Source organism: Helobdella robusta, assembly GCF_000326865.2.
Source record: "Helobdella robusta unplaced genomic scaffold HELROscaffold_104, whole genome shotgun sequence".
In the NCBI taxonomy this organism is placed as follows: Eukaryota; Metazoa; Annelida; class Clitellata; order Rhynchobdellida; family Glossiphoniidae; genus Helobdella; species Helobdella robusta.
In genome coordinates, this window is record NW_008703589.1 from 88,579 (window position 1) to 106,823 (window position 18,245).

The 18,245-nt window shown below is 34.9% G+C and overlaps 3 protein-coding genes across 3 annotated transcripts; 1 reads left to right on the forward strand and 2 right to left on the reverse strand.

Annotated features, from left to right (window-relative positions):
- Positions 1-7,094: 7,094 nt before the first annotated feature.
- Positions 7,095-9,196, reverse strand: HELRODRAFT_183297 (hypothetical protein; the record flags this gene model as incomplete). Its single annotated transcript, XM_009012328.1, has 5 exons — positions 7,095-7,384; positions 7,640-7,876; positions 8,108-8,320; positions 8,500-8,652; positions 8,860-9,196. 5 exons carry the CDS (start codon positions 9,194-9,196, stop codon positions 7,095-7,097), a joined length of 1,230 nt encoding a protein of 409 aa, XP_009010576.1.
- Positions 9,197-10,851: 1,655 nt separating this feature from the next.
- On the reverse strand, positions 10,852-11,067 carry HELRODRAFT_153199 (hypothetical protein; the record flags this gene model as incomplete). Its single annotated transcript, XM_009012329.1, has 1 exon — positions 10,852-11,067. A coding segment is annotated over one exon (216 nt), but the record flags the coding sequence as incomplete, so codon positions are not given.
- A 4,634-nt stretch (positions 11,068-15,701) lies between these two features.
- Positions 15,702-18,224, forward strand: HELRODRAFT_194849 (hypothetical protein; the record flags this gene model as incomplete). The annotated part of the gene is made up of 4 exons (XM_009012330.1): positions 15,702-15,969; positions 16,384-17,424; positions 17,674-17,888; positions 18,078-18,224. Coding segments are annotated over 4 exons (1,671 nt in total), but the record flags the coding sequence as incomplete, so codon positions are not given.
- Positions 18,225-18,245: the final 21 nt, after the last annotated feature.

Genomic DNA, 18,245 nt, shown 5'->3' on the forward strand with positions numbered 1-18,245 from the left:
AATTAATTAGTGTGGGTCGTTGTTTTTATTGTTTGTTTATTTATTCTTATTGTTTATATTTTATTCATTCATTCATTCATCCATCCAATCATTCACTCACCTATTCGTTCATCTTCGTCACTTTGGTCCATTCTTTTGCTCATACAACCGTTCATCCATTCAACTTTTCACTTCTCTCTCCATCGTTTATCCATCCATTCACTCGCTTTCTCACTCGCTCGCTCATTCATTCTCTCATTCACTCACTCATTCACTCGCTCACTCGCTTACTCACTCACTCACTCACTCACTCATTTACTCCTTCATCCCATAAAATTAATCTCAAAAATTCTTCTTCTTCCTTCAACTCCTCCAGGCTAGCAGCGCGCCTAAGAAGCTCCACCAGTTGGAATACACACCCAACGACTTCCACAAAGAAACCTTCTACTTTCTAAACCTCCTCCTATTGGCCAGGCTGATGGGAGGTTTTGATGATGATGGCGGCTTTGGTTATGGTAGTGATGACGGTGGCAACGTTACTGGTGGTGGTGGTAATAGTGGTGGTAATGGTGGTAGTGGTGGTATTAGTGGTGATGGTGGTAGTGGTGGTGGTGGTTACGTTCTAGTCCACTGTCCGTTAGTTTTTTATGTTGAATTTTTTTTTCTATAATTAAGATGAAGGATAAAATTTGAAAGAAGGAAGGAAGAAGCTCATTTCTACAATTCATCCATCCATTCATCAACTCATTCATTCATTCATTTATTTATCCATCCATTCATTCATTCAATCCCGTAATTTACGCAATTTTAATCAACCAATCACCTAATTCACCTAATTTAAGTCAACCAATCATGTAACTAACCTCATTTAAACCAACCAATCACGTAATTCGATCGATTAAATCAACCAATCAAAAACGCAGAGCCGGCATCGGCAAGACCGCCTGCTACATAATAACCGATATCTTATTGGATGAAATGAAGTCACGTGATAAAATAAACGTTTACCATTGGGTGGAGGAAATGAGGTATCAACGAATGAACAGCGTTCAAACTGTGGTTTGTAATAATTTCACAAAAATTATTAATAATATTATTATTTATTATTATTGTTGTTGTTGATGCCAAAATCATTATCATAATTTTTGACAATTTATTATAATTCGCGAAAGTTTAAAATATTCAATCGTCCAATCAAAACTAGGAGCAGTACGAATTCATTCATGACGTCATCTTGGAATCGACGCTGATTGGTCGACAGTTGGTGACGTGTCAGAAATGGGAGGGGCATATGAAAGAGATGATGAGGAAGAGAGGAAAGGGCGGGAAAAGTAAAATGGAGGAAAAATACAAAGTGAGCATTTCATTCATTCATTCATTCATTCATTCATTCATTCATCCATCCATCCATCCATTCATTCATTCATTCATTCATTCATTCATTCATTTTTTCTTTCATTCATTCATCCATTCATTCATTCATTCACTCACTCACTCATTCAATCCTTCTCAGCTGTTAGAATGCCTAGTGCAAGATAACCTGGAAAGAAGTTAGAAATATAATGATAATTATTATTATTAGTATTATTTATTTTCTTTTATTATGACTTTTTATATCTTCAGGATAATAACATAAATAAAAAAAATAATAATTATTATTATTATTACTGTTATTATTATTATTATTATTAAATATTATTAAAATTATTCTTCTGTAGACTCGTCTAGGTTATTCAGCAACCATCGGAGTGTGTTTGTGGATGTGAGTTTCGACCATCATCATCACCATCATCATCATCACCATCATCATCATCACCATCATCACCATCATCATCACCATCATCACCATCATCATCATCACCATCATCACCATCATCATCATCACCATCATCATCATCACCATCATCACCATCATCATCACCATCATCACCATCATCATCATCACCATCATCACCATCATCATCATCACCATCATCATCATCACCATCATCACCATCATCATCATCACCATCATCACCATCATCATCATCACCATCATCACCATCATCATCATCACCATCATCATCATCATCCTATCATCATCATCACCATCATCATAATCACCATCTTATCGGCGTTGCTTGGATGTTTAGTTGGTTATTATTATATTATTATTATTATTTATTATTATTATTTTCATCATTATAATTATTTTTTGGGGTTTTCCAACCAGGGCTACAGAAGGAAGGACTCCTATTGGCTGACCTACATTCCCGATCAAAATGAGGTCACCGCCTTTTTCGAGACAGCCGTCCGAAACCGTGGCTACCTTTCCTTCGTTTTCGTTGGCAGAGGTTGTCAGGTAAGTTATGATTGTGATTGTGAGGATGCTGATGATGATGATGAGGAGGAGAAAGAGGATGATGTGATGATGGTGGTGATACGGATGATGATGTGATGATGATGAGGGGGAGGAGGATGATGATGATGATGATGAGGAGGAGAAAGAGGATGATGTGATGATGGTGGTGATACGGATAATGATGTGATGATGATGAGGGGGAGGAGGATGATGATGGTGGTGATGGGGATGGGATGATGATGGTGGTGATTATAATTCTTATAATTATTATGTTACATTTTTGATTTTTTTTTTTGGTATGCAATGCCGTTTCGCTTACACTTTTGCTTTTTTGCCGATGGGTAGCGCTTCTGAGAATCTTAACTTTTAATTAGCGCTTTATAAATTTTTTCTTTAATAATAATAATTGTAATAATAATAACAGCATATTTTCTATTCGATGCAACAACAACAACAACCGGTCACGTGCTACGAAACATCACGTCTCTCTGACGTCATCACAGTTTATAATTGTAGATGGAATGAGGAGGTTTGTATATTTGGCAGATTCGTTTTTACAATCGTTTGTTTTTTCATTCGTTCATACATTCATTCATTCATTCGCTCGCTCACTCACACACTCATTCAGTCGTTTCGTCATTCACAAATTCCTTCATTCGTTCGTTTAAATTTTTAAATTTCCAGCAAAGTATCAGCTTATCTGTTGATTCGTTTTCCACTCATCAATTCATTCGTTCATTCATTCATTCATTCATTCACTCATTCATTCATGCATTCATTCATTTGTTCATTCATTTTATTGACCAATCAATCAGTCAATCAATCAATCACTCGATAAATTAGCAGACTGCCGACCAATCAGTGGACTTCACAATCTTCCATCTGAACTGCCTCCTACCGACCTCACTGGATAACCTAGATAATTTCGAATCACGTGCCGGTCACGTGGTCGACCTATATAACTGCGTCGCTATTGGTCGCGGCTTGATAAATTATGATAATGAGTGGAATGTAAGAGATGGTGATGGTAAAATTAGAGAGGTCGATGATGATGATGATGATGTCAGAAAACACAACGAAACTATTGTTATTGCTTGCTGGTTAGTATCAAAATGATGGTGATGATGATGATGATGATGATAATGATGATGATTACGACGACGACGATGACCATCTTCACCACCGTCATCATCGTCATCATCACCACCACCATCATCGTCATCATCACCACCACCATCATTGTCATCATCATCATTCCAATCATTATCATGACGACGACCACCACCACCACCATCATCGTCATCATCGACACCACCGCTACCACCATCATCGTCATCTCATTCATACATTCATTCATTCATTCATTCATTCATACATTCATTCATTCATTCATTCATTCATTCATTCATTCGTTCATTCATTCATTCATTCATTCATTCATTCGTTCATTCATTCATTCATTCATTCATTCATCACCACCACAGCGACGGCGCAACGTACAGTTCACTCATCTCGTCATCATTCTACATCGTCGAAGAAGTTTCAGCGGGAGATTACTGCAACGTTCCAGTCGTCTGCAGAGCTGTGGCCAGCAAGCAGCCGAGAGCCATTTGTAGTCACGTTAGTTTGGTGGTGATGGGGTGATGATGATGACGATGACGTTGCTGTAAGAGATGATGATGATGATGATGATATTGGAGATGATGATGATGATGATGATGATGACGTTGGTGTAGGAGATGATGAACAGTTTTCTAGTAAAATTCAGAAAAAAGACCGTTCTATGTGATAAATCGACATAAATCGACCCAAAACTGAACTTAATAAGCAAAATAAGATCGTCAGCCACACTTCCACAAATCTTGAAAATTTTAGCCCACCCCAGTAAAAAATTCAAAATTTTGGCCCCTTCCCGCAAAATAAAGCAGCAGGACCAAATAGGATAGGACGGGGTAGGACCGAAGACTTGAAACTTGCACGGAATAGGGCCCAAGAACTTGAAAATGTTAAACATTTTCAAGTTTTGGGCCCTTACCCCGTGAAAGTTGTCTAGATCGGTCGAAACTGTAAGAGGTCGTATAGACTTCAGGTTTGACCAGTCTAATAATAATATCATGTATCATGTTAAGTTATGTTATGTTATGTTATCTTAAGTTATGTTAAGTTAGGTAAATTTATGTAAAGTTATGTTAAATTATTCCATTATCATCTATCTAGGTCCAGTTCATGTTCTTGTATCAAGTTGCCACAAATTACATTAAGAGGTTTCGCAACAATAACAACAACAACAGAATCAAAAACATTATCAACAACAACAGAAATATCATCAACAACAACAAAAACATCAGCAACAACAACAACATCATCATTAACAACAACAACAATATCAGCAGTAGCAACAACAACAACAACAACAACAGCAGTAGTAACAACAACAAAAACGTCAATAGCTATTACGACGTAAACTCGAGTACCGTAAATTTACTCATTAAGTCCGACCAAAACATCGTCAACAACATCAACAACAACAACCACAGTAATGACAACATCAATAACAACATCAACAACAAGAGCAGCAACTACAACTACAGTAATGACAACATCAACAACTCTAACGAAATATATTGTAATCTTGATAATTTTATTAAAAATAATTACATCAACAACATCATCAACAACGACAACAACAACATCAACAACATCAACAACAACATCAACAACAACTGTAATGATATATACTGTAACTTTGATGGCTATGACAATAACAACATCGAAAACAACATCAGCAACATCAACAACAGCAATATTAACAACAACAACATCACCAACAACATCAACATCAACAACAACATTAACAACAACAACATCACCAGCAACAACATCAACAACAAACTTTACCTCGATATAATTGGATACTCTGATATATAAAAAACTTAATATTATATCTATACATACATACATACAAACAAACAAACAAACATACATACATACATACATACATACATACATACATACATACATACATACATACATACATACATACATACATACATACAAACACACATATATACAAACACACACATGCGATATTTATTTAGTAGCTTCCAAACATGAAATCAATGTTGAAGTTACGACTATAAAGCGTAGACTTAGGGAAATATAACGGAAAAATAAATCAGATTAATTAATCGATTACTTGATTGAATCGAGTAAATAATTAATTAATTAATCAATTAATTAATTGATTAATGAATTGAAAATGTGATTAAAACAGACCGTCAATAAAATAAAATTGCTTTCATACTTGAGAGTAGCGTTCGCTTGTTTTTCATTTTTGTAGCACAACTTGAAGACTTTTTTTTAAATGTCAATTTGTCATCTGGTTTACTCCATTACATACATGCAATATGTATTATTCTTATTATTATTTAATTTTTTAATTCAATTATTTATTCAATTATTATTTATTTAAAGCGCCAGTTTGAAAATCAAAATCGTCACAGGCGCTTCAATATATTAAATGCTATTAAGAGCTGAACAGATGGGTTCTCAGCTGTCTCTTAGACTGACTTAGAGAAAAATCACCATAGAGCAAAGTGTTCGGAAGGCTATTCCACAACCATGGTGCAACGAGAACAAAGCTTCGTTGCATCCAAACGGAGCATTTTCATATCGGTTCGTTGAAGTTGTTTCAGTTTGGTTGTCATTGGCCATCTTTCTGCACCATATAACAACACCGGACGTATCACAGATTTATAAAATCTTGATCGTAGTGGGATGTCACGCCGCATCAATATAGAGGCAAAGAGATGCCATTTATTCCAGGCTGCTTCGGCTGTTCCAGTGCAATCCAGAACATTCGTCCTTTATATCATCTAAACTATGTTATATATATATATATATATATACATATTAACAACCGTATATAACACTATGGCGGCGTGATGGCTCAATAGTTAAAGGCGCCTGGTCTTGCTATTGCAATGACTGGGTTCGAATACAAAGAGATCCCCGCCTATCATATGCAATGTGTATGATGCGTGGTTTGCACGCGTATTCAAATACGCTGTGTGTGTTTGTCGTTGAAACCTCTGAAGCAAACGCAAAAGAGAGAGTAACCTTTAACCTTTATATAGCTATATATAATCAATAACTCTATATAACTATATATAAAAGAACGAACGAACGAATAAATGAAATGAAAGACAAAAAAGTATTTTCGATAAAAGCATTAAAACTAATTTTTATCGCAGTAAACTTCAGCAATAATGGTCAAAAGGTTAGTGCATGTATAACATACGTTGAATGAAAACTTCGTTAAAACCGGTTATATCGAAGAATTGTGGCAAGCTGTTATCATCATCATCACTGCCATCATCGTCATCGTCATCATCATCACTACTACCATCATCTTCTTCTTCATTATCAGTGCAAATGAAATATTGTAATAATGTGTGTTATCTTACTAAGAATGGAAAAAGCTAAGAGAAAAAGTGAAATACACACACACACACACACACACACACACACACACACACACACACACACACACACACACACACACACACACACACACACACACACACACACATGTAGGTGTGAACTTATATTTCTTGAGAAAGCTACGTATTAAAGTTAAGTTAGTTTCTTTTTGATTGAATGAGTCTCAAATTTCATTGAAAAATTTTCATTGTCATCGTCATTTCACTTTTTCATTCCTCTTCTCACTCCTTCACTCTCTCACTCCTTCATCCTCTCACTCCATTCACTTCCTTCACAGCACTCCATGCTCCAGGATATTAACAATCCCATCCAGTTCCTCCTTGAACCTGTCATCCATCCCGTTCCCAGCTCCCATCATCTCCCTCACCACTTCTGACTTCTTACAAATGTCTGGAACGTTAAAGACAGACGGGTCGCTAATTTTAGGCTGGAGGTTAAGGTAGGCGACGTTGACAACGAACTTCGTGGACCCCCCACGGCGTGGCCCTGGGCGGGGGCGAGGCTTTTTACTTTCGGGTTGGAAGGTGAGGCGGAAACCTAGTCTGATAGTAGGATCGATGCCTGCGTTGTGGGGGTGATGGTGGTGAAGAGGTGAGAAAGAATTGGACGATGATGGCAACGAAAAAAATAAGATGGTGATGATGAAGATGATGAAGAAGGAGAAGATGATGATGATGATGATGACGAAGAAGAAGGAGAAGATGATGACGACGAAGAAGATGGTGAAGAAGAAGATGATAAAAAAGAAGTTGATGATGATGACGACGAAGAAGAAGAAGCAGCAGAATGTGATAACAACCACAACACCAAACCCACCCTGAATAGATACATCCTCCTTCTTATCCTCATCATCACCCTCATCATCAGCCTCATCATCACTACTGCCCTCTCCTTTCACACACTTATCTCCCCGGCGGCCACCAATCACTCCGGATTCCCGGAAGAGGATGGGAATGCAGGCGTCGGTAACCGCAAAGGACCCCTCCCATTCCAGTTGACAGGATTTGAATGAGTGGCCGAAAGCGTTGATCGCCAGCCCAGAGTCATACAATCCTATGAGTCGTTTTCAAGTGCAATTGTAATTTCGTTCGGAACTTGTGTCAATTCAATATATTTTAGTTGTTGTAGTGTGCTATTACAATTGATGGTATATGATACATGGTGATATATATGATGATATAAAGACAAAATCGTTGTTGATATCAACTTAATTGATGCTTCCATCATCGTTATTTTCCATCATCAGGTTATTCTCGACGTCATCATCTTCTTCTTCTTCATCACCATCTTCTTCTTCTTCATTACCATCTTCTTCTTCTTCATCACCATCTTCTTCTTCTTCATCACCATCTTCTTCTTCTTCATCACCATCTTCTTCTTCTTCATCACCATCTTCTTCTTCTTCATCACCATCTTCTTCTTCTTCATCACCATCTTCTTCTTCTTCATCACCATCTTCTTCCTCACCACCATCTTCTTCTTCACCATCATCTTCATCTCTTCATCATCATCATCAACCGATGATAGCATGACAGTGCAACTGCTAAGATGCCTGGCACTACTACTGCAGTTAGCGGTTTCCCGAGGTAGGACTCACATATACATATAATTTAAATAAAATAAATAAGAACAACAAAATAAATTATGAATAGGTAAAGCATGAGAATAGCACTTACCTAATTTAGCAGAACCGACGAAGGTAGCATTTTCAGGGATGCAAGACTTCTTGTAGGGCAACTTGTCGAATTTGTGGCTCCAACATTTAGTGGCATTTTCAATTTTGAATGCGTACAACGTGAAGCCAATTCCGGTTGTTGGGTTGTAGATTCCTATGTGTGTTGGTGTGTGGTGTGTGTGTAGGTATGTATGTTGGTGTGTGCATATGTGGTATGTGTGTTTTTAGGTTCTGGAATTATTAGTCTTTACAATAAAAAAATTATGAATAAAATTATTCACAAATACTTAATAATAACCTTAATGAGGCATAATTTATTTTCTGAAAGTTTGAATTCAAAAAAAAAAAAAACTCAACCAACCAACAACTCCAATGACATCTCTCTTGAGATAGGGACACTGGATCCTGACAGCGATTCTCTTGTTGGGGCCATCTATGTAAACTTTACTGAGAGAACTTTTGTGGGTAGCTGGACCCCTTCTTGGTGCCTTAGCAATCGAAGCACTAAGGACGCCCTGCCAAGTCTCTGGGAAACAGCAGGGTTTAGGATCCGAAGCGACTTCAAATTCCGGATCCGTCAGATCATTTTCCAGTCCAAATGGGAAGAGGTGGGGAGAAATCTCGTCCCAATCTTTCGCCCTGGCGAATGCAACTGCAAAAATCGCGACCAGGAATGTTGCCGACGACAACTTCGCCATTTTAAAACTTTTATTTTAGGCCTAAAAGTTAAAAAAATTGATTAACAATTTATATTATATTAATTAATAATAAATTGAATAAAATAATTTATATTATTTGTAAAGTAAATGTGAAACTTATACGTCTGCAAGATTTAAAAACTTAAATTTAATTGAAGAAGGAAGTAGTTAGTTGTTAGTAGAAGGAAATACACAGAGAAAAAAATTCCACTAATTGGGTCAGATTTTGTGTGGAAAAAACGCCACACGATGAATTTAGTTTTGAAAAACACTTAAAAAGCTAATTAATGAACGACATTCATCTAATTGAAACCAAATTTGATAACTCTGCACTAACTGCAGGCCGTATTCAGTTGAAAAATCGAGTATTTAGAGCCAAAACGGATGTAATATCGATTTAAAAAGTGACAAAGCGAACACGTAAAAGTCCACTTTTATATCTGAGAACCTTAACAGGTGACCGAGATGTTACAATAAATAGTTTAAAACATTCGAGTGAATATCAATTTTTAAACAAATTTAATTTAGCGTGAGAAATTGTAATTTATACCAATAAATCTTTAAAAAAATAATATAATAACGTTAAATATAACTTAAATAATTTAAATTTAACAAATAATATTTTTAATTAAACCAAAAACCGATAATAATACCGATCGAGTAAATCGAAATACCGACCTTAATGCAAGTAACTGTCCTATTTAAAAAGCGCCATCTCTGTAAATAAATGAATAAAAATAATATTCTTATATAATAATTAGCTACTTGCTTAAATGTTATATAACATCTTATATATATATATATATATATATATATATATACATATATATATAATATATATATATATATTATACCCCAGGTTTCTATTGTTACGCTGATATAAAGAACAGAGAACAGGTACAAATAAAAATAATATTAATAATAATAATAATTATTTAATAATAAATAATAATAATAATAAATTTAATAAAAAATAATATTAATAATAATAAAAATATTTATATATTAATAATATTATGAAGTTATGATTATTAGTAATCTAAAAATGTTAGTTAGTGTGATAAATGAAAAATACAATTATTCTTTAATCAAGAGATGGGAAATTATGGCATAATAATAATAATAATTATTATAATTAATTAGTCTTTTATTATTTATTATAATATATTATAGTGAAATTCTTTTTATTTATTTTCTTCGGTATTGTATTGTTTTGCAAGCGCCCGCTTGTTTACAAAAAAATCTTTCATGTGATTATCACGAGACGATAACTAATAAGAAATAATAAAAATAATAATAATATAATAAAAATAAGAAGATGAAGAAGAACATCCTTTTATTTTCCAATAAAACAAATAGATTCAAAGTTAATAAAATAATGTAGCATTGAAAATGATTATAAAATAAATAGGGATGCACCGGATTTAGGTTTTTCAAATCCGGCCGGGGCCGGACTTGGCCGGATTTAAAATTCAAAAACCGGCCGGGGCCGGATTTTAGTTACTATTTTACATACGTTAGAAAAAATACTCACATTTACGGTTATCTACATGTTGAACACCAAAAAATAACACAAAGCATAAAGTATTGATTGTTTTTTATTGAAAAAATTCCAGTGTACAAAAAAAGTTTATTATTTCACATGTAAATAGTTAAATAAGAGAAGCATTGTATTTTAAGAATATCAGCTTCTCAGCGTTGTCAGGAAGCAGTCTTGTGCGATGCTCAGTGATGATGTCTCCAGCCGTGCTAAACAATCTTTCGGATGGTACACTTGTTGGTGGAGGTGCTAGGTAAACTTGTGCAACCTTTGATATGGTTGGATACTTTGCAGTGTTAAACTTCCACCATGTAGCTGGGTCTTCCTGTCGCTGTAACAATGGTTCTCCCAAGAAAGTTGAGAGTTCATCACTGATGCTATCTTGAAGTGATCTGTTGTTAGAAATACTCGTTACTTCATTTTCCAACATATCTTCGAAACAGTCCCACAATTTTGAAGATGATTCATCAACACGTCTTTTTTTTGTTGGCTTTTGGGATTGCACATCCTCTGATGTAGACTCTAATTCTTTGTTATTTTGAGGTAACAATTTAGTGGCAGCAAGCACAACTCCTGCCTTCGCATCGGTACAAGCTGTATCGTTCAAGAAGCGGGTCTTAAACCTTGGATCAAGCATTGTGGCTACACTGTAAACTCGGTCATTTATAATGTTTTGGAACCTGGTGTTGATAGCATTCAGCAGTGTGGCCTTCATTGTTTTAATGCCAGCATCCCGACTTTCTTTTTCCAAAACTAATACCAAAAGATACACCATTGGAATAACCAAAGATATAGATGCTGATGATGAGCTAACTTCTCTGGTAACCTCCTCGAATGGTTTCAAAACCGCAGCCACAGTTTCAGCAACAGACCATTGATTTGGTGATAAATTAGTAACAGATTCATTTTCAGCACAGTACAATGTTATTGCTCGACGTTGCTCTAACAGTCACTGCACCATGAAGAATGTTGAATTCCACCTTGTGGGGATGTCCTGAATTAACTGGTGTTTTGGCAGATTTAAATCCGCTTGCAAATTGTGCAAACGATCCGTGGCTGATGACGAGTGTTTGAAATGGCCTACTAATTTATGTCCAACTTTCAGGAGATCACTAACACCACGTTGACTTAATATACCATCGTTGATACAGAGTTGAACCGTGTGGGCAAAACAAGGTGCACTTTTAATGTTTCCATCTCCGAAACATTTGGTAATATTTGCCGCATTGTCTCGCAAAACTAAATGACATTTGTTTCGTGGAATGTTCCAATTTTCGAATGACCTATCAAACGCTGACAGTAGATTTGCTGCTGTGTGTTGACCTGAATATTTTACACACTGCAAAACATAACTTTGGCGTTCGAACGTAGGAGTTAACCAATGGGCTGTCAATCCCAAATATGACTCCGTTGTTATGTCTGCTGTCCATGTATCTGTTGTAAACGCAAGGCTCAATGCTCCAGCTACCTTCTCCTTCAGTGATGAAGATGCTTTTTCAAAAAGATCAGGAATTACACGTTCGGTGAAATACTTTCGAGAAGGCATGCTGTACCTTCTCTCCAAGGTTTTCACCAAATTGATAAATCCTGATTTTTTGACGACCTGGTAAGGCTCCATATCTATCACTATCATTTTAGCAATCGCCACATGGATACGCTTAGCATTGTCATTGTTTATATCCCAAGGTTTTTGTTTGTCAAATGCTTCTCTAATCTTTGGCTGGGTGGGCTGGATTGATACATTTCCTAGCAAACTCGCATCACTGTCATTTGAGGTGGCATCTTCGCATTCTACGGCTACTGCGACTTTAAACTGTTCATATTATCATAAGTGGATGCTTTGACCTTAGATGAGTAATCAAAGAAGACGTTGAGAAACTTTTGGGGTTATCAGGCTTACCCCGCGACAATACTGCATTGCATTCCTTACAAACTGCCTTGGATTTATCGTTTGTTTTAACGTCAAAAAACGCCCATACTCCGGATTTCTTTTCAGCCATTTTTATAAAATTCACCAATAATAAAAAATGCTTAATAAATATATTGTTCTTAAATTATGCGCTTTATAGCTGCATCATCGTCATATACTATTATATATAAGTGCACAATTTCTTGTAAACAAAGATCAGCTTATAATTTATGCATAACCCATGTTATAGCACAAAGAAAATTGTCCAGCTCAGCTCACAATTAGTGATGCTGTTATTGTGTGCCATGCATGCACGTGCACAAGTTCTTTTACACAAAGATCAACTTATAATGTATGCATAACCCAAGTTAAAGCACAAAGAAAATTGTCCAGCTCAGCTCACAATTAGTGATGTTGTTATTATGTGCCATGTAAGCCTAGCCTAACCTTTAACATAACCTTTTAGCATCCCTAAAAATAAATATTAAATGAATTTAAATGAATATAAAATAAATGAATCAAATTATGAGAAATTAAATGATTTAATATTCACCATTACCTACGAAGCTTATCAATTATTAAAAAGAGTACAACTAGATAGAGTTAGTTCTAAAATTGATTCAAATGACATTTCTGTCACAATATAAGATATTTTATGAAAAAAACCGTCACCAAATTATACATTTTCTTACTTTCATGAGATTGACTACTATGAATCTGGTAAAAAGAAAACTACCAGCACAACTCACTGTATCAGCCAAAAATCGAACTATAGCACATGTCCTATAATGATAGATAATGACAACCGTTAATATAGATGCTACTTCAATGGTTTCTTAAAGAATTCAACTGATGATTGCTGACGGGTGGTGATTGGCAGACTGTTCCATATTGATGGTGAGCAATACGAAAAGCATTTACTGACGAGAGCTGATTCATTGACTGGTTGGTTGGTGCAGTTGAAATTGTAAAGGCAGACGAAGGTGATGATGGTGATGATTAAGAGATGAGCAGAGATGAATGAGTTTGTATGGGGCGAATGAGGTGGTTGAGATGTACTGAGTGTTTCATGTGTGGGGACAGCTATCAATTGATGCTTTGGCCAGTACGCGGGTGAGCAAGAGATGATGAACTGGAAGAAGATAAATAATGAAGTCATTCTAGAGTCTAGAGACGCACGTTCACACACACACGCACACGCACACACACACACACACACACAAACTCACACACACATTCATACATCACAGCCTCGCTTATTGCTTATATAAGATAATTGTCATCCATTTAATTACTACTACTAATAACAACAACAATAATAATAATAACGCAATCATAATCAAAACCGCCCTATCTGAGATACATTTACGTGTAAAAATTAAACTGCACTGCACTCAAATTGAAATTGATAGAGACTCCATTAGGAAAAATTTTAAGAATGAATGTAGGTGTACTAATGTATACATACATACAATGTATACAAATATATACATACATACATATATATATATTTGTATTTAATTAATTAATTAATTATTTAATAATAATAATAATAAACAATACTGACAAGAAATAATAATAATAATAATTTTTTTTATAATGGCTTAATAATAATTTCTAAAAATAGCTCATTCATGAAAACCACCTCCGTAATTTTTTTCCATTTATTACTACGCACACATTCTGACGCTAATTATGTTAAATTGATAATTATATGATTAAGTTATAAATTATTAAACTGAATATTTAGCTATGATAAATTATATGAAATAAAAATTACATTAAAATGTGAGTTTTAATTAAAAATTTGATAAAAATAAAAAACTCTTTACTACGCGCACGAATACCAGCTCTTTAAATCGGTAAACAGTCCGTTCATTGAATAAAATGACATTTAATAAATTTTAAATTCTGCCCTTTTTTTAAACAAATTCATCCAAATTTGCTTTTAACTTTACCAAGAAAATGGCCGACGATTAAATTTTATATTTATTTAATTATTTTTTAATCAAATTTTCTGTAAAAAATCGTTTCGCTGTATCGCTATTTCCCTGAAATTTAACATTTCGGTTAGAATAGTGTCAAATTTTTCAAAAGTTTTCCCAATAAATTTTAACATGAAAAGTCAAATTGAATTAATTATTATTTAATAATTTAATTATAATTTAAATTAATTTCATTCAATATTATTCTCTAATTTTTATTTAATACTTATTGTTATAAAATTGTAAATATGAAAAAATAACCATAATGTTTAATAAAATTTAAATGTTTAAACTTTTTAATTTAACAACTTTTATAATTTATATTTAATAAAAACAATGTTGCAAATAATTAATAATAAATTTATAATTCCATCGGCTTAATTTCTCCATTTTTCTTTTACAATTCTTCCAAAAGTTAAAATAAATTGGGCTCCTGATTTTAATTTTAATCGAACAACTCAAAAATAAAGTATATCACATTTTAAAAGATGAAAACATCACATTGATTACAATTACATGATTAGAAGATTAAATTACACTACAACATTACATTAGAAGATTACATTACATTACAACATTACATTATAATACTACATTACATTACATCACAACACAACATTACCTGATGGAAAAAATGATGACAGATCTCTAAAATTGAACTCAACAAATCCCTAATAACCTAATCAAAAGACTAAAAAGAGGATAGAATTGGGGCAAGGTGTGACTTTCAGATGATTAACTTTCATCGTATACAAATTATTATTATTTTAATTTATTTAAATAATTGGCTAAATTCATTCCAATTCATTCAAATATTAAACATACTACCTCGGGGAACTACGTTTCTGGACGCAAAATGAAGATTGATTGATTAATACTGTTTCAGATTGTAGTAGCTAATTTAATTACCTAAACGTCAAATATAAATTATTTTTTATTCTATTTCAAGACAGTAAAAAAGGCAATCCATAGATAAATTATTTCTCCATTCATACATAGACAAGTAAATCAAAAAATTGGCAGCACTCGAATATCACCCAGTAATTCTATCCGTCCGTCCATGCGGTCGCCATGCCTAATCCATCTTCACTGAAATTAGGCAGAGAGTTGAATACTGATGATGATGGTGGTGGTGGTGATGGTGATGATGATGGTGGTGATGGTGATGATTCATTGGAGCCGGATTTCATACTCCCAGAAGAACTTTATCGGATTTTGATCGGGGCTCGTCGATCTTTCTTCTCCGAACATCAAGCTAATTTAGATGGTGGGGCTGGTGACGATGGTAGTAATGGTGATGAGGATTGTAGTGGTGATGATGAGAGTCATGGAAGTGATGGTAATGATGGTAGAGATGATGATGGTGATGATGGTAGTGATGAGGATGATGATTGTGGCATACCGACAAAGAGATCCAGAAGAGATTGTTCAACAATTCGCTACGCAACAACAACACCAACAACGTCATCATTATCATCATCAATTGCAACATCATCGTTATCAACAACGACTGCAACAATTACAGCAACAACACCATCATCCTCATCAACAACAACACCATCATCATCATCATCAACAGTAATATCAACATCATCATCATCCTCAACTGTAACATCATCATCAACAACAACTGCAACAACAACAACATCAACAACAACTGCAACAACAACAACATCATCATCATCCTCAACAAGGATACTCTTGTTGGATTGTCGCCCATTCATTCATTTCAACACCAACCACATCCTCCAAGCTGAGAACATACACTTTCCAACATTGTTGCAGCGGCGATGTCAACAGAGGAAGTTGTTGAAAAATAACATCAACAACAACGTCAACAACAACATCATCAACAACAACCTCAACAACAACATCATCAACAACAACCTCAACAACAACATCAACAACAACTACAACAACAACAACATCATCAACAACATCAATATTAACATCAACAATATTGATAGTGGCAGCAACAATTTCAAAAACAGTCAAAGTGACGTCAACAGATATAACAACAACAGCCACACTAACAACAACAACATCAACAACAATAACAACAACTTCAACAACAACATCAACAACAACATCAACAACAACAACATTCTGTCAGAAGACGTCATAACAACAACAACAACGTTGACGACAAAGACAAGGACAGAGATTCCAATAGAAAATTTAATTATTGATGCCAGTAAGAGAAAGATGTTTCTCGATGGTCAGTTCGATTTGGTCGTCATCTACGATCAGTGCTGTCAAAATGTTGAAGAGTTGCATCACAACAACAACAACAACATCAACAACAACAACAACATCAACAACAATATTAACAACAACAACAACATCAACAACAATAACATCAACAAAAGCAACAACAACATCAACAAAAGCAACAACAACAATAATATCAACAAAAGCAACAACAATAATAACATCAACAACAACAACATCATCAACAACACTAACAACAAGATAAATAACATCAACAATTGTTGTCGAAAAGTCGCATCTTACAATAACGACGACAAACCTCTCTTACATTCAAGTATTAAAAGCAATATCAACAACGACAACAACAATAGCAGTAGCAGCAATGGCAGCAGCTTCAAATACTGCTACAACAACTACTACAACAACAGCAGCGGCCACAACAACTACTACAACAACAGCAGTGGCCACAAAAGCAACTACAACAACTACATCGCCGATGACGGCAATAACATATCGGTTGTTATGAAGAGTTTTAAACTCTTATTGAGCAGTGATCAACACTGCAGGATCAAATTTCTAAAAGGTTCACTTATTTGTCTTCCTCTCCGATTGGTTAATTGATTGATTGATTTAAATGTTCGTTCGTTCGTTCGTTCATTCATTCATTTATCCATTCATTCATTTATCCATTCATTCATATACTCATTCGTTTGGTTTATCTATCTCATTGTCTATGTAGGTATAAGTTTATTTATTTTTTCATTTCATTCGTTCGTTCATTCGTTTGTTCGTTCATTCATTCACTCACTCATTCATTCATTCATTCACACAGGCGGCTTCCAGACGTTCAGTGAACGATATCCAGACCTAATGAGGAGTAATCTGCTATCAGCAACACTACCACCACCACCATCATCATCATCGTCATCATTATCGTCATCATTACCAAAATATTGTCCACCATCATCATCATCATCGTCGTCATCATCATCATCGTCATCTAACCCCGGGGGAAAGTTTTTTTGCACTGGGAAAACTACTGATAAGGTATGGTCTGATTGGTTGATTCATTCGTTCGTTCGTTCGTTCGTTCATTCATTCATTCATTCTGATTTGTTGATTCATGCGTTCATTTATTCATTCATTCATCGCCCACCCATCCATCCATCCATCCAATCCAACCATCCTTCCAATCCATCAATCCATCCGTCCACCTACCCCCACCCACCCCAGCAGACCAGCAACCCCACCAGAATCCTCCCCTGGTTGTACTTGGGTGGTCGCATGGATGCCGAAAGGGTTGATGGATTGGTGGGGCTAGGCATAACTGCTCTACTCAATGTCGCCAAAATTAATAACAATAAAAATAATAATAGTAATAATGGTATTGGTAACAATAAAAAT